This window comes from Cyanistes caeruleus, chromosome 39 (genome assembly GCF_971803275.1).
Source record: "Cyanistes caeruleus chromosome 39, bCyaCae1.hap1.1, whole genome shotgun sequence".
Lineage (NCBI taxonomy): Eukaryota > Metazoa > Chordata > Aves > Passeriformes > Paridae > Cyanistes > Cyanistes caeruleus.
The window spans coordinates 509,212-529,876 of record NC_141740.1 but is presented as its reverse complement, the minus strand read 5'-3'; the positions used below and the strand labels follow the sequence as shown (position 1 = coordinate 529,876).

The 20,665-nt window shown below is 52.6% G+C and overlaps 3 protein-coding genes across 7 annotated transcripts in view; all 3 read right to left on the bottom strand.

Moving 5' to 3' along the window:
* Positions 1–59: 59 nt before the first annotated feature.
* On the bottom strand, positions 60–12,860 carry LOC111942524 (serine/threonine-protein kinase TAO2-like). Of its 5 annotated transcripts, none has more exons than XM_086872156.1 (13): positions 12,675–12,856; positions 12,241–12,394; positions 10,999–11,070; positions 10,806–10,907; positions 10,076–10,121; positions 9,210–9,306; positions 8,312–8,425; positions 8,116–8,207; positions 7,542–7,638; positions 6,512–6,593; positions 5,363–5,443; positions 4,373–4,498; positions 60–358 (listed from the first exon to the last, which is right to left on the bottom strand). In XM_086872156.1, exons 2-13 carry the CDS (start codon positions 12,379–12,381, stop codon positions 248–250), a joined length of 1,161 nt encoding a protein of 386 aa, XP_086728282.1. In that variant the 5' UTR covers positions 12,382–12,394; positions 12,675–12,856; the 3' UTR covers positions 60–247. The 5 variants fall into 5 exon arrangements, with proteins under 5 accessions (XP_086728282.1, XP_086728277.1, XP_086728278.1 ...); XM_086872151.1 differs by lacking the exon at positions 60–358 and adding an exon at positions 1,114–3,337 and having other exon boundaries at positions 12,675–12,860; XM_086872152.1 differs by lacking the exons at positions 60–358; positions 12,675–12,856 and adding an exon at positions 1,114–3,337 and having other exon boundaries at positions 12,241–12,629.
* A 641-nt stretch (positions 12,861–13,501) lies between these two features.
* On the bottom strand, positions 13,502–20,253 carry LOC147647363 (uncharacterized). Its single transcript, XM_086872157.1, has 4 exons — positions 20,156–20,253; positions 18,107–18,239; positions 16,548–16,710; positions 13,502–15,873 (listed from the first exon to the last, which is right to left on the bottom strand). Exons 1-4 carry the CDS (start codon positions 20,157–20,159, stop codon positions 14,095–14,097), a joined length of 2,079 nt encoding a protein of 692 aa, XP_086728283.1. The 5' UTR covers positions 20,160–20,253; the 3' UTR covers positions 13,502–14,094.
* A 63-nt stretch (positions 20,254–20,316) lies between these two features.
* Positions 20,317–20,665, bottom strand: part of LOC111945765 (uncharacterized) — a 9,660-nt gene continuing 9,311 nt past the window's right edge. Inside the window, exon 5 of the mRNA XM_086872130.1 lies at positions 20,317–20,518. Within this exon, the coding sequence (XP_086728256.1) occupies positions 20,317–20,518 (202 nt within the window). The remainder of the gene's footprint in view (positions 20,519–20,665) is intronic.

The window sequence follows — 20,665 nt, the reverse complement described above, 5'->3', positions numbered from 1 at the left end:
ATTAACCCCGGATTTAAGGCGGTAATTAACCCTAATTAGCATAAAGCGGGCGGAGCCAATGACGTCACCAGCGTCTCGTTTATTAATCACCTCGTTAATGAGTTTAATTAACGCCCCCGCTTCATTAAGGGGGGGGGAGGGGAATTGGGGCGGATTTTTTTTTCTCGGAAATGAGAAAATTTGGGGGGATTTATTTTTAATTAAAAATCCCAAATTTTGGGGTAAAATCGGGAGATTTTGGGGGTTTTCAGAAAATGGGGAATTTGGGGTTTCCCGGGCCGGGCCAGCAGGGGCTCCAGACGAGCTCCGGGAATTTCGGGATCTTTCCAGAACGTTCCGCCCGCGGCCGCTCCGGAACCTGCAGGGGGAAAAAGGGCTCGGGAACCCCAAAATTGCAACAAAAAACCCAAATTGCAACAAAAAATACCAAATTCTGAGAGAAAAAAATAAATTTTAAACAAAAAATCCCAAATTTTAAAAAAAACCCCCAAATTTTTAACAAAAAACCCCAAATTCTGCCCCAAAAATCCCAAATTCAGACAAAAACCCCCAAAATTCCAACAAAACCCCCAAATTTTAACAAAAAACACTCAAATTCTGAAAGGAAAATTTAAATTTTAACAAAAAACCCGAATTTTTAACAAAAACCCCTCAAATTTTAACAAAAAATCCCAAATTCTGAGAGAAAAAATTAAATTTTTAACAAAAAAATCTCAAATTTTAACAAAAAAACCTCAAATTCTGAAAGGAAAATTTAAATTTTAACAAAACCCCCCCAAATTTTAACAAAAAACCCCCAAATTTTTAACAAAAAAATCCCAAATTCAGCGAGAGAAATTTAAATTTCAACAGAAAATCCCAAAAAGATCCCAAATTCCACCTCAAAATTCCCAATTTTAAACAAAAAACCCCCAAATTCCGACCAAAAAACCCCAAAATTCCAACGAAAAATTCCCAAATTTTCCTTTCAGAGCCCCAAACCCCCAAAATTTACATCAAGGAACCTCAAAATTCCCTTTTTTCCCCCCAAATTTTCCCTTTTTCCCCCCCAAACCGACCCCAAAACCCAACAAAAAATAAATGAAATTTAAAATAAAAAGAAATTAAACTGGGAACGGTTTAAATAATTATATTTTAAATAAAATTAATCCCGAAGAAAATTCCCCGAAAACGAAAATTCCCCCCAAAAAATTCCCAAAAATTTAAAAAAAAAACGGAAAAAAAAATGGAAAAAAACCCAGAAAAATTCCCCCAAAAATTCCGCCCCTCCCCCACCTCAAGCTCTGGAATTTTGGGGACCCCCCGGGAAAATAAATAGGGAAAAAAAAAAGGGGGGGAGGGGAGAAAAATCCCAAAATTTAACGGAAAATACCTAAAAAAAATTGGGAAAAAACCCCCAAATTTTGGGATTTTTTTTTTGGCTTTTCCGGGAGTTTTCCCCCCAAAATTTTGGGATTTCGACCCCCAGAAATCCCAAATTTTGGATTTTTTTTGGTTTTTCCGGGAGTTTTCCCCCCAAAATTTCGGGATTTTCACCCCAAAAATCCCAAATTTTTTAGGAATTCCCCAAAATTTTGGAATTTTTTGGGGGGTGGGGAATTCCTGGGGGTTTTGAACTTTTTTTTGGGTTAAAAAAGGGGAATTTTGGGGGTGTTTGGGGCACCCCTCCCCCACCCCAAAATCACCTCCAAGGCCTCCTGGGGGGTGGGGGAGGGGCGGATCCCCGGATTTGGGGTTTTTTTGGGGGGGGTGGGGGGAGGGGCCGGGGAAGGGGCCGGGGGATCCTGCTGGGTGGGGGAGGGGCGCTCCCCCTCCCCCTCCAGATCCCCGGGAGAAACTTCCGGATCTTTCCGGAAAAAAACCGCGCCAAATCCCTCCAAAAATTCCCCAGGCCCCAAAAACTTTTGGGATTGGCGGCGATTTCAGCCGGGAACCTTTTCCGAGGGAGGGGGAGGCGACTCCTGAACCTCATTTTGTTGGTTTTGGGGAAAAAAGCGAAAAGTCCTCGCTCGGAAGCCAAACCCAAACGGGAGAAGACGCGGAAAAGAGGAGGGGGCAAACCCAAAAGGACGCGGAGCCACAAGCGATGGGCTCGACCCCCGCGAGAGAATTCGCCCAGGACGTAAAGAGGTAAAAACAACCACGGAGAAATCCAAAGCTGAGCGGCCAAAACGGCCACGGGGACGTAAAAACGGCGGCGGAACCCGCCCGGGCCCAAGATGGCGGCGGCGACGGCGGCCGAGGCCAGCGGGCCCAGGTGAGGGTGGAGGGGGAGGAAGGCGTGAGTCAGCGCCAAAGCCGTGGCGCCGAACTCGAGGGCGGAGAGAAAAACCCGAAATCGACGTTTTTGAGCCCAAAAGGCGGCGAGGAGGAGGAGGAAGGAAGGGGGGGAGGGGTGGAGGGCGGCGGTGAAGGCCAAGAGGGAGCAGAGGAGGTGAGGGGAAAATGGAGGGGTGGGGAGCGGGGAGGGGGCTCGGCGGGGGGAGGGGAGGAAGGTGAGGGGAGGTTTGGGGGTTTTTGAGGGGAAAGTTGGAGTTTTGGGTGGAGAAACGGGAGTTTTGGGTGGAAAAACGGGAGTTTTGGGTGGAAAAACGGGAGTTTTGGGCGGGAAATGAGGAGTGGGGGGGGGCGGGAAGATGGAGGCCTGAGGGGAGAAAATGGCGGCCGGGGAGAAAGGGAGGGTTGAGGAGGGGAAATTTGGGGTTGGCGGGGATAAAATGGGATTTTCTGAGGGGGAAATGGGGTTTTGAGGGGATAAAACCGAGGTTTGAGGGGATAAAATTGAATTTTGAGGGGATAAAACCGAGTTTTGAGGGGATAAAATTGAATTTTGAGGGGATAAAACCGAGTTTTGAGGGGATAAAATCGAGTTTTGAGGCGGTAAAAGGACGGGCGGGTGGGACAAAATGGCCGCCGGTGATGAGGGAGAGTCGGCAGGAGGTAAAAGGGGTTTTTGTGAGGGGGAATTTGCGTCCGAGGGGGATAAAAACGCGTTTTCTGGGGATAAAAATGCGCTTTTAGGGGAAAAAGTGGAGTTTTGAGGGGAAAAAGTGGAGTTTTGAGGCGGGAAATTTGGGTTTTGTGGGGTTAAAGTCGGGGTTTGAAGGGGTGAGGGGGAAGACAAAATGGCGGCCGGAGGGGAGGGAGGAGGGGAAATGGAGGGGGAAGAAAAGGGATTTTGGGTGGAAAAATCGGGATTTTGGGTGGAAAAATCGGGATTTTGAGTGGAAAAATCGGGATTTTGGGTGGGGAAATCAGGAATTTGGGTGGAGAAATCAGGATTTTGGGTGGGGAAATCGGGGTTTTGGGGGGACAAAATGGCGGAAATGGCGTCATCCTGAGGGAGAGAAAATGAGGGAAAATGAGGGGAAAATGGGAAAAAATGAGGGGAAAACGGGGAAAAATGAGGGGAAAACGGGGAAAAATGAGGGAATGTGAGGGGAAAATGGGGGAAAAATGGGGGAAAATGGGAAAAATGAGGAAAAAGTTGTGGGAAAATGGGAAAAAATGAGGGGAAAATTGGAAAAAACGGGGAAAAATTGGGGTAAGATGAGGGAATGTGAGGGGAAAATGGGGAAAAATTGTGGGGAAATGGGACAAAATGAGGGGAAAATGGGAAAAAGTGTGGGAATATGAGGGAAAAATGGGGAAAAATGGGAAAAAAGGGGAAAAAGGGGAGGGGGAACGGAACGTTGCCATTGGTGAGGGGAGAAAGGGAAGAAAATTTTGGATTTTGAGGGAAAAACGGCAAAAGTGGGGAAAATGAGGCCGTTTGTGAGGGGAAAAATGGGAAAAAATGGAATTAAAGGGAAATTTTGGGATGAAATTTGACTTTTTTGGGGGAAAAGGGGGTTAAAAATCGGGATTGAATTCGCTGGGGGAGTTTTTGGGAGGGGGAAAGGGGAGGGGAGACCACAAATCCCCCCAAAACCCTGAAAATTCCCAAAATTCCCTCAAAATCCTCCCAAATTCCAACCAAATTCCTGAAAATTCCCAAAATTCCCTCAAAATCCTCCCCGAAATCCCTGAAAATTCCCAAAATTCCCTCAAAATCCTCCCGAATTCCCTGAAAATTCCCTAAATTCCCTCAAAATCCTCCCCAAATTCCCTCAAATTCCCCCCTCCAAATCCCCATATTTCCCAAAATTCCCAAATTTCTCCCGAAATCCCTGAAAACTTCCCTGGACCCTCCTGAAAATCCCAGAAAATTCCCAAAATGTCCATAAAATTCCCCAATTTTCCCGAAAATTCCCAAAATCTCCAGAAAATTCCCCAAATCTCCAGAAAATTCCCAAAATCTCCATAAAATTCCCCAATTTTCCCGAAAATTCCCCGACTTTTCCCGGAAGTTGCCGGAATTTCCCCTCCTCACCTGCGGGGGGGTCCCGGGGGACCCCTCCCCTCCCCCCTCGGCGTCGTCCTCGGGGTCCCCCAGGCTGGGGGGGTCACTGGTGCTACTGGGAGAACTGGGAATGCTGGGGGAGGGGCTGGAGGGGTCCTGGGGGGACAGAGGGGGGCGGGGTCAGACTGGGAGGGACTGGGAACAAACTGGGAACAAACTGGGAACAAACTGGGAGGGACTGGGAGGGACTGGGATGGACTGGGAGGGACTGGGAACAAACTGGGAACAAACTGGGGTGAACTGGGAGGGACTGGGAGGGACTGGGAGGGAACTGGGATAAACTGGGAGGGAACTGGGAGGGACTGGGACCAAGACTGGAACCCAGCCAGCCCATCCTGGTCTGTATTGGTTTATACTGGTTTATACTGGTCTGTACTGGTCTATACTGGTCTGTACTGGTCTGTACTGGTCTGTACTGGTCTGTACTGGTCTATACTGGTCTGTACTGGTCTGTACTGGTCTGTACTGGTTTATACTGGTCTGTACTGGTCTGTACTGGTTTATACTGGTTTATACTGGTCTGTACTGGTCTGTACTGGTTTATACTGGTCTGTACCGGTTTATACTGATCTGTACTGGTCTGTACCGGTTTATACTGGTCTGTACTGGTCTGTACTGGTTTGTACTGGTCTGTACTGGTTTATACTGGTCTGTACTGGTCTGTACTGGTCTATACTGGTTTATACTGGTCTGTACTGGTCTGTACTGGTCTGTACTGGTTTATACTGGTCTGTACTGGTCTGTACTGGTTTATACTGGTCTGTACTGGTTTATACTGGTCTGTACTGGTCTGTACTGTTCTGTACTGGTTTATACTGGTCTATACTGGTCTGTACTGGTTTATACTGGTCTGTACTGGTCTATACTGGTCTATACTGGTCTGTACTGGTCTGTACTGGTCTATACTGGTTTATACTGGTCTGTACTGGTTTATACTGGTCTGTACTGGGGCGCACTCACCGCGTCCCTGGCGGCCATTTTGGTTCTGCGCAGCAGCTCGGGGACGACGCCCGGGGGTCGCTCCTGGGCCAGGAAACGGTGCTGGAACCCCAAAAACGGCCAAAATTAACCCAAAAAATCATCAAAATCACCCAAAATCACCCAAAAAATCATCAAAATCACCCAAAATCACCCAAAAAATCATCAAAATCAGCCCCAAAACGGCCAAAATTAACCCAAAATCATCAAAATCAACCCAAAATCAGCCAAAAAATCATCAAAATCACCACAAAATCACCCCAAAAACGGCCAAAATTACCCCAAAATCATCAAAATCAGCCCAAAATCACCCAAAAAATCATCAAAATCACCCCAAAAATAACCCAAAAAATCATCAAAATCATCAAAATCACCACAAAATAGCCCCAAAAATGGCCAAAATTAACCCAAAATCATCAAAATCACCCAAAATCACCCAAAAAATCATCAAAATCAACCCAAAAAATCATCAAAATCAGCCCAAAACTGGCAAAAATTAACCCAAAATCATTGAAATAATCTAAAAAATATTTTGAGAATTTTGGGGGTTTTGGGGTTTTTTGTGGGGAATTTTTGGGTGGTTTTGGGGTTTTTTGGGGTGGATTTTGGGGTTTTTTGGGGTGGATTCTGTGGATTTTGGGGTTTTTTGGGTGGATTTTGGGGTTTTTTGGGTGGATTTTGTGGATTTTGGGGTTTTTTTGGGGTGGATTCTGTGGATTTTGAGGTTTTTTTGGGGTGGATTCTGTGGATTTTGGGGTTTTTGGGGTGGATTCTGTGGGTTTTGGGGTTTTTTTGGTGGATTTTGGGTTTTTTTTGGGATGGATTCTGTGGATTTTGGGGTTTTTTGGGTGGATTTTGGGGTTTTTGGGTGGATTTTGTGGATTTTGGGGTTTTTGGGGTGGATTTTGTGGATTTTGGGGTTTTTTGGGTGGATTCTGTGGATTTTTGGGTTTTTTTTGGGGTGGATTCTGTGGATTTTGGGGTTTTTTGGGTGGATTTTGGGGTTTTTGGGTGGATTTTGTGGATTTTGGGGTTTTTGGGGTGGATTTTGGGGTTTTTGGGTTTTTTTTGGGCGGATTCTGTGGATTTTGGGGTTTTTTGGGGTGGATTCTGTGGATTTTGGGGTCCCACCTGCAGCAGTTCCCGCGCTCGGGGCCGATCCTGCGGAAGCTTCCGGAGACAGCGAGAAACGAAATCCCGGAATTCCTCCGACCTGGGGGGGATGGGGAATCTATGGGTCAGGATCTATGGGTCAGGATCTATAGGGCAGGGTCTATGGGTCAGGGATGATCTATGGGTCAGGACCTATGGGGCAGGGTCTATGGGGCAGGGTCTATGGGTCAGGATCTATGGGGCAGGGATGATCTATGGGGCAGGATGTATGGGGCAGGATCTATGGGTCACACAGGATCTATGGGTCACACAGGATCTATGGGTCAGGATCTATGGGTCAGGATCTATGGGGCAGCACTGACCAGCTGTGGGGCTGTTTGAGCCCCGGGGGGTCTCTCTGGGCGATGTGGTAAAGGGGTGATCTATGGGGCAGGGGTGATCTATGGGGCAGGATGTATGGGTCAGGATCTATGGGGCAGGGATGATCTATGGGGCAGGGATGATCTATGGGGCAGGATCTATGGGGCAGGATCTATGGGGCAGCACTGACCAGGTGTGGGGCTGTTTGAGCCCCGGGGGGTCTCTCTGGGCGATGTGGTAAAGGGGTGATCTATGGGGCAGGGATGATCTATGGGGCAGGGATGATCTATGGGGCAGGGATGATCTATGGGTCACACAGGATCTATGGGTCACACAGGATCTATGGGTCAGGATCTATGGGGCAGCACTGACCACGTGTGGGGCTGTTTGAGCCCCGGGGGGTCTCTCTGGGCGATGTGGTAAAGGGGTGATCTATGGGTCAGGATCTATGGGGCAGGATCTATGGGGCAGCACTGACCACGTGTGGGGCTGTTTCAGCCCCGGGGGGTCTCTCTGGGCGATGTGGTACAGGGATGATCTATGGGTCAGGGATGATCTATGGGTCAGGATCTATGGGTCACACAGGATCTATGGGGCAGGGATGATCTATGGGGCAGGATCTATGGGTCACACAGGATCTATGGGGCAGGGATGATCTATGGGGCAGGATCTATGGGGCAGCACTGACCACGTGTGGGGCTGTTTCAGCCCCGGGGGGTCTCTCTGGGCGATGTGGTAAAGGGCGCTCATCGCGTTCAGCTGGAACAGGGGCGGCCTCCGCTCAGCTGGGGGGGAAATGAACCCAAAAAACCCCAAATTTACCCCAAAATCTGTTCCCCAAAAAACCCCAAATTCACCCCAAAATCCATCCCTGAAATACGCCAAATTCACCCCAAAAAACCCCCAAATTCACCCCAAAAAACCCCAAATTCACCCCAAAATCCGTTCCCAAAAAAACCCCAAATTCACCCCAAAAAAAACCCAAATTCACCCCCCAAAAAACCCAGAATTCCCCAAAAAACCCCATAAAAAATAAATCCCTAAATCCCCTCCCCTTCCCCAAATTGAAGCCCCCTCCCCAATTTCCCCTCCCCCATCTCGATGCAGGTGATGCCCAGTGACCCAAAACCCCCCAAAATCCCCCCAAAAAACCCCAAAAAATCCCCAAAAAACCCCCAAAAAATCCCCCAAAAAATCCAAAAAATTCCCCAAATCCCCCCAAACCCCCCCAAACTGAAGCCCCCTCCCCAATTGCCCCTCACCCATCTCGATGCAGGTGATGCCCAGTGACCACACGTCCGCCCGGCCGTCGTAGAGCCCCTCGTCCATGGCCAGAATCACCTCCGGGGCCATCCTGGGGTGGGGGGTGGGGGTTCAGCCTTGGGGACCCCTCCCCCAAATCCCCCCAAATCCCCCTCCCCAAATAGAGAACGGATGAATCCCCTCCCCCCCCCTCACCAGTACGGGGTCCCCACCAAGGAATTGGCCGGGGTGGCCACGGCGGCCGAGCCGAAGTCGCCCAGTTTGACGTGGCCGGGGGTCCCCAGGAGGATGTTCCCGGCCTTGACGTCCCTGTGGGGCAGAGATGGGGGGCAGGGGGCAGCGGTTATGGGGCTGGAGGGAGCTGTGGGGCGGGAGCTATAGGGGAGGGGCTATAGGGTGGGATCTATGGGGCGGGATCTATGGGGCAGGATCTCTGGGGCAGGATTTATAGAGCAGGATCTATGGGACAGGATCTATAGGGGAGGAATGATCTATGGGGCAGGATCTATAGAGCAGGATCTATGGGGCGGGATCTATAGGGTGGGATCTATGGGGCACGATCTCTAAGGCAGGACCCATGGATCAGACCCTATGGATCAGGATCTATGGGTCAGATTTATGGGACAGGATCTATAGGGGAGGGATGATCTATGGGGCAGGATTTATAGAGCAGGATCTATGGGGTGGGATCTATAGGGTGGGATCTATGGGGTAGGATCTAGAGGTCAGATCTATGGGACAGCATCTATAGGGCAGGGATGATCTACGGGGCAGGGATGATGTATGGGGCAGGATCTATGGGGCAGGGATGATCTATGGGGCAGGATCTATGGGGCAGGATGTGTACCTGTGGATCACCCCCTGGCTGTGCAGGTAGCCCAGGCTGTGGGTCTATGGGGCAGGGATGATCTATGGGGCAGGGATGATCTATGGGGCAGGGATGATCTATGGGGCAGGATCTATGGGGCAGCCCCTGTACCTGTGGATCACCCCCTGGCTGTGCAGGTAGCCCAGGCTGTGGGTCTATGGGGCAGGGATGATCTATGGGGCAGGGATGATCTATGGGGCAGGATCTATGGGGCAGCCCCTGTACCTGTGGATCACCCCCTGGCTGTGCAGGTAGCCCAGGCCCTGCAGGGCCCCCTCAGTGATGGCCCCGATCTCCTCCTCCCTCAGCGGCTCCTGGTGACCTGGGGGGGGCAGGTGGGGAGTGACCCCAAATCCCCCAAATTCACCCCAAAAATCAACCCCAAATCACCCCAAATTCACCCCAAAACCACCCCCAAAAATCACCCCAAAATCCCCCAAATTCACCCCAAAAATCAACCCAAAATCACGCCAAAAATATCCTCAAAATCATCCCCAAATTCAACCCAAAATCCCCCAAAATCACCCCCAAAAATCACCCCAAATTCACCCCAAAATCACCCTAAAAATCACCCCCAAATCACCCAAATTCACCCCAAAATCACCCAGATTTACCCCAAAATCCCCCAAATTCACCCCAAAACCACCCCAAATTCACCCTAAAAATCACCTCAAAACCACCCCAAAATCCCCCAAATTCACCCCAAAAATCAACCCCAAATCACCCCAAATTCACCCCAAAACCACCCCAAAAATCACCCCCAAATCCCCCAAATTCACCCCAAAAATCAACCCAAATTCAGCCCAAAATCACCCTAAAATCAACCCAAAATCACGCCAAAAATATCCTCAAAATTATCCCCAAAATCACCCCAAAATCCCCCAGATTTACCCCAAAACCACCCTAAAAATCACCCCCAAATCACCCAAATTCACCCCAAAAATCCCCCCAAAATATCCCCAAAAATTCCCAATAAATCCCAAAAAAATCCCCCAAAATTCCCAAGAAATCCCCAAAAACCCCGAAATTCCCCAAAATTCCCAAAATTGCCCAAAATTCCCCAAAAACCCCGAAATTGCCCCAATTTTCACCTTCCAGCAGATCCAGGGCTGATCCCACACAGAATTCCATGGCGAGCTGAGGGGGGAGGGGCTCACTTTGGGAACCCCAAAATTCCCAAAAATCCCAAAATTCCCAAAATCCCAAAAATTCCCAAAATCCCAAAAATTCCCAAAATTCCCCAAAATCCCCAAATTTTGGGGTCTCCTCCCCCCCCAAAAATCCTTAAAACCACCCCAAAACCACCCAAAAAAATCCCCAAAAACTCATTAAAACCTCCCCAAAAAAATCCACCAAAATTCCTAAAAATTCCCAAAAAATTCCCCAAAATTCCCGACCCCCCCCAGGACCCCTCCCCACATTTCTGGGACCCCTCCCCAAATTCGGGGGGCTCACCCAGACCCATTTAAAACCCCCAAAATCCCTTAAAACCACCCCAAAAAATTCCCAAAAAATAAAAAAAAATTCCCCAAAAATCCCCAAAAAATCCCAAAAAATTCCCAAAATTTCCCAAAATTCCCGACCCCCCCCCAGGACCCCTCCCCACATTTCTGGGACCCCTCCCCAAATTCGCGGGGCTCCCCCAGACCCATTTAAAACCCCCAAAAATCCTCAAAAAATTCCTTAGAACCAACCCCAAAAAATTCCCAAAAAATCAAAAAAAATTCCCAAAAAATTCCCAAAAATTCCCCAAAATTCCCGACCCCCCCCAGGACCCCTCCCCACATTTCTGGGACCCCTCCCCAAATTCGGGGGGCTCACCCAGGCCGTGTTTTCCCGCAGGTAGCAGCCCCTGAAGCCGACGGTGTTGGGATGCCGGAGCCTCTGCAGCACCTTCACCTCCCTCACGATGTCCTGCCACTTCTGGTTTGATTGTTTTGGGGCAAAATCCCAGGATTTTGGGTTTTTATGGGAATTTGGGGGTTTTTGGGGGGTTTTGGGGTGCTGGGCTCACCTCGCTGGAGGCTCGGCCGCGGTAGGACATTTTCTTGATGGCCACCAACTCCTGGGAGCGCAGGTCCCGGGCCTGGGGGATTTTGGGGGAAGAATTTGGGGAATTTTGGGGGATTTTGGGGGATTTTTTTGGGGAATTTTGGGGGATTTTGGGGAATTTTTGGGAATTTTGAGGGAATTTTTGGGGGATTTGAGAGAATTTTGAGGGAATTTTTGGGGATTTGAGGGAATTTTTAGGGGTTTTTTTGGGAGAGTTCTGGGGGATTTGAGGGAATTTTGGGGATTTGAGGGAATTTTGACAGATTTTAGGGAATTTTGGGGGGATCTGAGGGGATTTTGGGGATTTGAGGGAATTTTGACAGATTTTAGGGAATTTTGGGGGGATTTGAAGGAATTTTTTTAAGATTTGAGGGAATTTTTTGGGATTTAATGGAGTTTTGGGTGTTTTGAGGGAATTTTGGGGGGATTTGAGGGAATTTTGGGGGGATTTGAGGGAATTTTTTTAAGATTTGAGGATATTTTTGGGGACTTAACAGAGTTTTGGGTGATTTTAGGGAATTTTGGGGGGATTTGAGGGAATTTTGGGGAATTTGAGGGAATTTTGGGGAATTTGAGGGAATTTTGAGGGGATTTGAGGGAGTTTTGGGGGATTTTTGGAGAGTTCTGAGGGATTTGAGAGAATTGCGGAAGATTTGAGGGAATTTTGGGAGATTTGATAAAGTTTTTGAGGATTTGAAAGAATTATTTGGGAATTTTGAGAGTTTCAAGGGAATTTAAGAGAATTTTTGGAGGATTTGAGGAAATTTTGGGGGGATTTGAGAGAATTTTTAAGGAAATTTTGGGAATTTGAGGGAATTTTTGGAGGATTTGAGGAAATTTTGGGGGGATTTGAGAGAATTTTTAAGGAAATTTTGGGAATTCGAGGGAATTTTTGGAGGATTTGAGGGAATTTTGGGGATTTGGGTGATCCCAGGTGGATTTTGGGGTGGTTTTGAAGGAATTTCGGGGCTTTCAGGGCGTTTTTCCCTGATTTTCATCCAATTTGAGGCAAATTTTGAAGCATTTCATGACGTTTTAAATCAATTTGTGAACGTTTAAACTCAATTCTCGCACATTTCAAACACATTTTTAAAAGTCTGGAGCTTTCCCGAGTAGATTTTCAGCTTTTTTGAGACTTTTTATTGCGTTTCGGGGCCGTTTCGGGTAAAGTTTTTATGCGGATTTCGATTTTTTTGTCACTCACGCTGAACACGGCCCCAAAACTTCCGTGCCCGATCTCCCGCAGCTCCCCAAAGACTTTTTCGGGATCATCTTTGAGGAATAATTCTGCAACTTCGGGGTCCCGGAGGCTCCCGGGCCGGGTTTGGGGTCTTGGAGCCGGCATGGCAAAGATGAAACTGAAGTGAAAAAAAAAAACAAACAACAAAAAAACCCCAAAATCACCCAAAACTCAACCCCCCAATTAATTTCTTTCCCTCAAATCCATCGCGATTCCCTCAGGATTTCTCTCCTCAAAATTTTCCCTCAGCGCAAAAATAACCCCCCCACTCCAAACCCTAAACCCCAAAGCTCAAAAGTCACCCCCAAATCCCCCAAAACTCCACGAGGGACCCCAAAAATCCCTGAATTTTCCCCCCAAATTCCTTTTTTCCCCTCATCCCCCCCCCCTCCCCTCACCGGCGGTTCCAGCTCCGGTCCCGGCGGGCGCTGGGGGAGCCCGGGCCGCCCCCCCCCGGCGGCTGCAGCTCCGGGGGGGGGCTCCGGTCTCCCCCCGGCGCCTCCTGGAGTGGGGAGAGGCTCGAGAAGCCCCAAAATCGCCGAATTTCACCTCAAAAAAGCGGCCGGGGGGGGGAGGGGGGGGGAACCCCCCCGGTGCCGCCTCAGCGCCCGGGGCAAGATGGCGCCGGCGTGAGGGGAGGAAAGGGGCGGGGCCGCGCGTGCGCGGTGGCGGCGGTGAAGGCGGGAAGGGCGCCAAGAGTTGGGCGGGATTTAGGCAGCCAATCAGCGAGAGAGGCGGGAAAATGGAGGCGCGCGATTGGTGGAAACACGAAGAGGGCGGGGCTGAGAGTTAAAGAGAAGGGCCGCGATTGGGTGGGGAAGGGGAAAGGCGGGAAGCCGTGAGGGAGAAGCAAAGATGGCGGCGCAGCTCTCGCGTGATTGGCTGAGAGCGGGATTTTCCCGGCAAGCGCTTCCGCGTTAAGCCACGCCCCCATTTCCTTTTACGGGAGCGGCCGTGTCTATATTAGGAAATGTGGGCGGAGCTATGAGCGCGCCAATGCCCAAATAAGGAAGGGGCGTGGCCAGCTGGGGAAGGCGGAGACTTTAAGGGCCCAAAAACGAAGGAAAAAGCCCCAAAATTGGGTCAAAATCGCCCAAAACGGAGCGGAACGGGCCCAAAATGAGAAAAATGAGCGGAAATGGCCTCAAAATCATTTTTTGGGGGGGATTTTTTTGGGGAATTTTGGGTTTTTTTTGGAATTTTGGGATTTCGGCCACACCCGGAATTTCCTTCGAATTTGTTTTATTTTTTTTTGTTTTTTTATTTTTTTAAATTCGCTTCCGAACCCGAAACCGCTCCCAAAAATCGAGAAAAAAAAATTCCCGGAAATTCCCGGCCACGCCCCCGAAAGTTCCAGAAGGTCCTGAAGAGAAAATTCCAGAAGGTCCCGAAGAGAAAATTCCAGAAGGTCCCGAAGAAGTTTCCAGCGCGGTCCCCGAATTCCGGACGTTTCCGTGACGTCACGGTTCTCTTCCGTGACGTCATCGCGGCCCGGCCCCAGCTCCTGACGTCATTTCCCTGCCGCGTGACGTCATCGGCCACCCCCTGTGACGTCACCGGTCGCCTCCGTGACGCCATTTCCCTCCTCCGTGACGTCATCGCCCCCGTTTTCAGTGACGTCATTTCCCGTCTCCATGACGTCATTGCTCTCCTCTGTGACATCATCACCTCGCGTTTCCGTGACGTCACTTCCCGCCCTCTGTGACGTCACCGTTGCCCTCCCTTTGCGTGACGCCACTTCCTCTTTCCGTGACGTCATTTCCCGTTTCCGTGACGTCATTTCCTTATTCCATGACATCATTTCCTTACTTCATGACGTCATTTCCCCCTTTCAGTGACATCATTTTCTTTCTCCATGACGTCACTTCCCCTTTCCACGTCATTCCCCATTACCATGACGTCATTTCCCTTCTCTATGACGTCATTCCTCCTTTCCATGACGTCATTTACTTCCTCCATGACAACATCTCTTTCTCTGACGTCATTTCCCCTTCCCGAGACGCCATTTTCCTCCTCCATGACGTCATTTCCCCTTTTCATGACGTCATTTCCCATTTCCATGACGTCATCTCTTTCTGTGACATCACTTCCCCTTTCCGTGACGTCATTTCCCCTTTCCATGACATCATTTCCCATTTTCATGACATCATCTCTTCCCGTGACGTCACTTCCCTTTTCCGTGACGTCATTTCCCTCCCCCATGACGTCATTTCCCTCCTCCATGACGTCATCCTCCTCCTCCTCCTCCTCCCCCTCCCCCTCCTCGCTGTCCCACTCCCCCTCCCCCACCCCCACCATGGGGTCCCACCCCTCCCCCACCCCCGGAAGCGCGCTCCCCTCCCCCTCCCCCCGGCCGCGGGCGTGTCCGTGGGCGTGGCCGATCACCTCCATCATGGCGGCCGCCAGCGCCGCCGGCTCCCGCGCCGCCCGCGCCGCCTCCCCCAGCTTGCGGGCCACCTCCAGCACCCCTCCCCCCAGCACCTCCCCCGCCGCCCGCCGCGCCAGGGCGGGGCTCCCCCACAGCTCCGCCCACCCCCACAGCTCCCCCGCCCCTCCCCCCGCCACCCGATTGGCCACCTCCTCCTCGAAGGCCGTCACCAGGAAGCGCCGTGCCAGCGCCAGGGCCCCGCCCGCCACGCCCGGCGGGAGGCGCGGGGGGAGGAGCCCGCAGGGGTCGCGGGGGGGGCCGCGGCAGCCGTGCAGGAAATGCAGCAGCGGCAGCAGCGCCCGGCGCCGGCACCGCCCCAGGCTCACCTGCGCCAGCCGCGACTCGCGGAAGGCTCCGCCCAACATGGCCGCCAGCACCGGCGATGACGTCATCAGGGCGCGGCGGCAGGCGGGGATGGGGGGAGGGCGGCGGGAGGGGAGCAGGGAGAGGTCGTGGGGGGAGAGGGAGTAGGGGCAGGGCGGGGGAGGGGCCGGGGACACCTGGGGACAGGTGAGGGGGGGAGGGGCTGGCAGCTGGGGACAGCTGGGGGGGGCTGGGGGTACCTGGGGACACCTGGGGACAGGTGAGAGGCGGCCTGAGGTGGCCCCAGGTGAGTCCAGGGGTGCCCAGGCGTGTCCAGGTGAGTTCTGGGGGTCTCCAGGTGACTTTTGGGCGTGTCCAGGTGAGTTCTGGGTGTGTCCAGGTGCATTTTGGGTGTCTCCAGGTGAGTTATGGGCGTGTCCAGGTGAGTTCTGGGCGTGTCCAGGTGAGTTCTGGGCGTGTCCAGGTGAGTTCTGGGCGTGTCCAGGTGACCCCAGGTGCTCCCAGGTGTCCCCAGGTGAGTTTTGGGTGTCCCCAGGTGAGTTCCGGATGTTTCCAGATCCATTCCAGGTATCCCCAGGTGACGTTTTGGTCTCTCCAGGTGCATTTTGGGTCTCTCCAGGTGTCTCCAGGTGTCCCCAGGTGTGTCCAGGTGAGTTCTGGGGGTCTCCAGGTGACTTTTGGGTGTCCCCAGGTGAGTTCTGGACACCCTCAGGTGAGTTCCGGGTGTCCCCAGGTGAGTTCCGGGTGTCCCCAGGTGAGTTCCGGGTGTCCCCAGGTGTCTCCAGGTGTCCCCAGGTGTCCCTCGGGTCCCCGTCGGTGTCACCGCTGTCACCGTGGCCGTTCACCTGCGGGACCCCAACGCCCCCGGGTGAGACCCCAGGTGTGACCCCTCCCCCCCAGGTGAGACCCCAGGTGTGACCCCTCCCCCCCCCAGGTGTGACCCCTCCCCCTCCAGGTGTGACCCCTCCCCCTCCAGGTGAGACCCCTCCCCCTCCAGGTGTGACCCCTCCCACCTCCAGCTGTGACCCCTCCCCCCTCCAGGTGTGACCCCTCCCCCCTCCAGGTGTGACCCCTCCCCCCTCCAGCTGTGACCCCTCCCACCTCCAGCTGTGACCCCTCCCCCCTCCAGGTGTGACCCCTCCCCCCTCCAGATGTGACCCCTCCCCCTCCAGCTGTGACCCCTCCCACCTCCAGCTGTGACCCCTCCCCCCTCCAGGTGTGACCCCTCCCCCCTCCAGATGTGACCCCTCCCCCTCCAGGTGTGACCCCTCCCACCTCCAGCCCCACCCCTCCCACCCAGGTGTGTTCCACGTTGTGCCCCTCCCCCCTCCCCGGTGCCCCTCCCCCTCCCCCGGTGCCCCTCCCCCCTCCCCCGGCCATGCCCCTCCCCCTCCCCGGTGCCACTCCCCCTCCCCCAGCCGTGCCCCTCCCCCCTCCCCCAGCCGTGCCCCTCCCCCACCCCGGTGCCCCTCCCCCCTCTCCGGTGCCCCTCCCCCTCCCCGGTGCCCCTCCCCCTCACCTGGCCGTGGCCCAGCTCCGCCCTCACCTGGGCGATGGCGGCGGCGGCGTAGAGGGGGAAGGGGGGAGGGGCCGCCCCTCCCCCACCGCGGGCCACGCCCCCCAGCAGCACCGCCAGCGCCCCTCCCCCACCCCAGAGCAGCGGCCACAGCGGAGAGCCCGGCCTGGGGGGAGGGGCAGGGTCAGAGTCGGGACATGTCGCGATATCGGGGTGGGGGAGGGGATTGGGGGGGTGGGGGAGGGGATTGGAGGGGTGGGGGAGGGGTCAGAGTGGCGATATGTCGCGATATGGGGTGGGGGAGGGGATTGGGGGGTGGGGCAGGGGATTGAAGGAGTGGGGGGAGGGGTCAGAGTCGGGACATGTCGCGATATCGGGGTGGGGGAAGGGTCAGAGTGGCGATATGTCGCGATATAGGGTGGGGGAGGGGCTGGAGTGGCGATATGTCGCGATATGGGGGTGGGGGAGGGGATTCGGGGGGTGGGGGAGGGGCCAGAGTGGGGACATGTCGCGATAGGGGGGTGGGGGAGGGGATAGGGGGGTGGGGGAGGGGATTTTTGGGATTTTTTTGGGGGTGATTCTGGGTGTTTTTGGGGGATTTTTTTGGGGATTTTTTGGGTGATTTTGGGTGTTTCCGGGGCGATTTTTGGGGTGATTTTGGGGCTGATTTTCGGCTATTTTTGGGGGTGATTTGGGGATTTTTTTAGGGTGATTGTGGGTGTTTGTGGGGCAATTTTTTGGGCTATTTTTTGGGGTGATTTTGGGATATTTTGGGCTATTTTTGGGGGTGATTTTGGGGTGATTTTGGGATTTTTTTGGGGGCTGATTGTGGGTGTTTCTGGGGTGATTTTGGGATTTTTTGGGCTATTTTTGGGGGGTGATTTTGGGCTATTTTTTGGGGTGTTTTTGGGGTGATTTTGGGTGTTTCTGGGGCAATTTTTTGGGGTGTTTTTGGGGTGATTCTGGGTGTTTTTGGGGATTTTTTGGGCTATTTTTTGGGGTGATTTTGGGGGCAATTTTGGGATTTTTTGGGGTGATTTTGGGATTTTTTGGGGGTGATTTTGGGCTGATTGTGGGATATTTTGGGCTATTTTTGGGGGTGATTTTGGGGTGATTTTGGGATATTTTGGGCTATTTTTGGGGTGATTTTGGGCTGATTTTGGGGTGATTTTGGGCTATTTTTGGGGTTATTTTGGGGTGATTTTGGGGTGATTTTGGGATTTTTTGGGGCTGATTTTGGGATATTTTGGGCTATTTTTTGGGGTGATTTTGGGGGTGATTGTGGGCGTTTCCGGGGCGATTTGGGGAGTTTTTTTGGGGGTGATTTTGGGGTGATTTTGGGATATTTTGGGCTATTTTTTGGGGTGATTTTGGGGTGATTTTGGGATATTTTGGGCTATTTTTTGGGGTGATTTTGGGGTGATTTTGGGATATTTTGGGCTATTTTTGGGGTGATTTTGGGGGTGATTTTGGGCTGATTTTGGGGTGATTTTGGGCTATTTTTTGGGGTGATTTTGGGCTGATTGTGGGCGTTTCCGGGGCGATTTGGGGAGGGGTCTCACCGGGCCAGCAGCAGCAGGGCGGTGGCGCAGGCCAGGCGCGTGGGGGGGGTCCCACACCTCAGGCCGTGGGTCAGGACCCCCACCCCGAACGGAGACGCCGCCGTCGCCCCCAAAATCCGCAGGAGGCTCCAGCCTGGGCGGGAATTCCCCAAAATTTGGGATCCCCCCCCCTCCCCCTTTTTAACCCAAATCCCCAAAAAATCCCAACTTCCCCCACAAAATTCCCGCTTTTCCCCCAAAAAAATCACAATTTTCCCCGTTTTTACCCCAAAAACCTCCCCAAAATCCCCAATTTTTTCCCCCCCAAAAATCCCCATTTTCCCCCCAAAATCCCCCCTAAAATTCCCATTTTTCCCCCCAAATTCCCCCCAAAATCCCAATTTTTGTCCCCCAAATCCCAATTTTTTGCAATTTTCCCCAATTTTCCCCCCAAATTCCCAATTTTTCCCCAATATTTCCCCAATTTTTCCCCAATTCCCCCCCCAATCCCCATTTCCCCCCCATTTTTCCCAAATCCTCCCTTTTTCCCCCCCAAAATCCCAATTTTTCCCCATTTTTTTCCCCAAAATCCCAATTTTCCCTCCCATTTTCCCCATTTTTTCCCCTCCATTTTTTCCCCCCAATTTTCCCCAATTTTCCTCACTTTTTCCCCTTAATTTTTCCCCATTTTTTCCCCTTAATTTTTCCCCAATTTTTCCCCATTTTTTCCCCTTAATTTTTCCCCATTTTTTCCCCATTTTTTCCCCAATTTTCCCCATTTTTTTCCCCAATTTTTCCCCAATTTTCCCCAATTTTTCCCCCCCATTTTCCCCATTTTTCCCCCATTTTTTCCCCAATTTTTCCCCAATTTTTCCCCATTTTCCCCCCAATTTTCCCCAATTTTCCCCATTTTCCCCCCAATTTTCCCCATTTTTTCCCCAATTTTTCCCCATTTTTGCCCCCAATTTTCCCCAATTTTTCCCAATTTTTCCCCATTTTTTCCCCCTTAATTTTCCCCATTTTTTCCCCCCAATTTTCCCCAATTTTTCCCCATTTTTTCCCGCCAATTTCCCCATTTCCCCCCCAATTTTCCCCATTTTTCCCCCCCATTTTTCCCAAATCCCCCCTTTTCCCCCCCCATTTTCCCCAATTTTCCCCCATTATTTCCCCCCAATTTTCCCCCATTATTTCCCCCCAATTTTCCCCCATTATTTCCCCCCAAACCCCATTTTTCCCCAATTTTTCCCCATTTTTTCCCCCCATTTTTCCCCAAATCCCCCCTTTTTCCCAAATCCCCCCTTTTCCCCCCCCAAACCCCAATTTTCCCCCCCCTTTTTCTCCCCAAATCCCCCCTTTTTTCCCCCAATTTCCCAATTCCCCCCCCAAACCCCATTTTTCCCCCATTTTTCCCCAAATCCCCCATTTTTCCCCAAATCCCCCCTTTTTCCCCCCAAACCCCATTTCCCCCCCATTTTTCCCAAATCCCCCCTTTTTCCACCCAAAATCCCAATTTTTCTCCCCAAAAATCCTAATTTTCCCCAATTTTTCCCCAATTTTCCCCAATTTCCCCCCCAATCCCCATTTCCCCCCCATTTTTCCCCCCAAAATCCCATTTTTTCCCCAATTCCCCCCCCAAACCCCATTTTTCCCCCCCATTTTTTCCCAAATCCCCCCTTTTTCCCCCCAAACCCCCATTTTCCCCCCCATTTTTTCCCAAATCCCCCCTTTTTCCCCCCAATATTTCCCCAATTCCCCCCCCAAACCCCATTTTTTCCCCCCCATTTTTTCCCAAATCCCCCCTTTTTCCCCCCAAACCCCCATTTTCCCCCCCATTTTTTCCCAAATCCCCCCTTTTTCCCCCCAATATTTCCCCAATTCCCCCCCCAAACCCCATTTTTTCCCCCCATTTTTTCCCAAATCCCCCCTTTTTCCCCCAATTTTCCCCCATTATTTCCCCCCAAACCCCATTTCCCCCCCCATTTTTCCCCAAATCCCCCTTTTCCTCCCCCAAACCCCATTTCCCCCCATTTTTTCCCAAACCCCCCCTTTTTCCCCCAAACCCTCACTCACCCATCTCCCTCAGCCTCTCCCTCCTCTCCCGGGTGGGTCCGGCCCGGCCGCTGGCGCTGGGGGAGGGGCGGCCCCGCCCCCAGCCCCGCCCCCAGCCCCGCCCCCCGGCTCGCCCCGCCCCCAGGCGCGAGGCTCCACCCCCAGCACGAGCCGCGCGTGGATCAGGGAGGGGACGAAGCCCCGCACCAGGAGACCCCAAAATTGGCTTTTTCCCGCCAAAAGGCGCAGCAGGCGCGCGGCGCGGGGGGAGGGGCGCGGGGCCCCTCCAGGTGCGCCAGGAGGGCGGAGATGACGGTGGGGGAGGGGAGGGAGGGGGAGGGCTCGGGGGTCTCGGCCAGGCGCTCCAGGAGCAGCAGCGAGGGGCTGAGGGGGGCCCGGGGGTCCCCAAAGGCCTCCAGGGGCAGCGGGGGGAGGGTCAGCACCCCCAGCGTGGGGGGGAGGGGCGGGCGGGGGGAGGGGCGGGAGGGGAGCGGGGGGGAGGGGAGGGGGGGGAGGGGCCGCCGAGCCAGG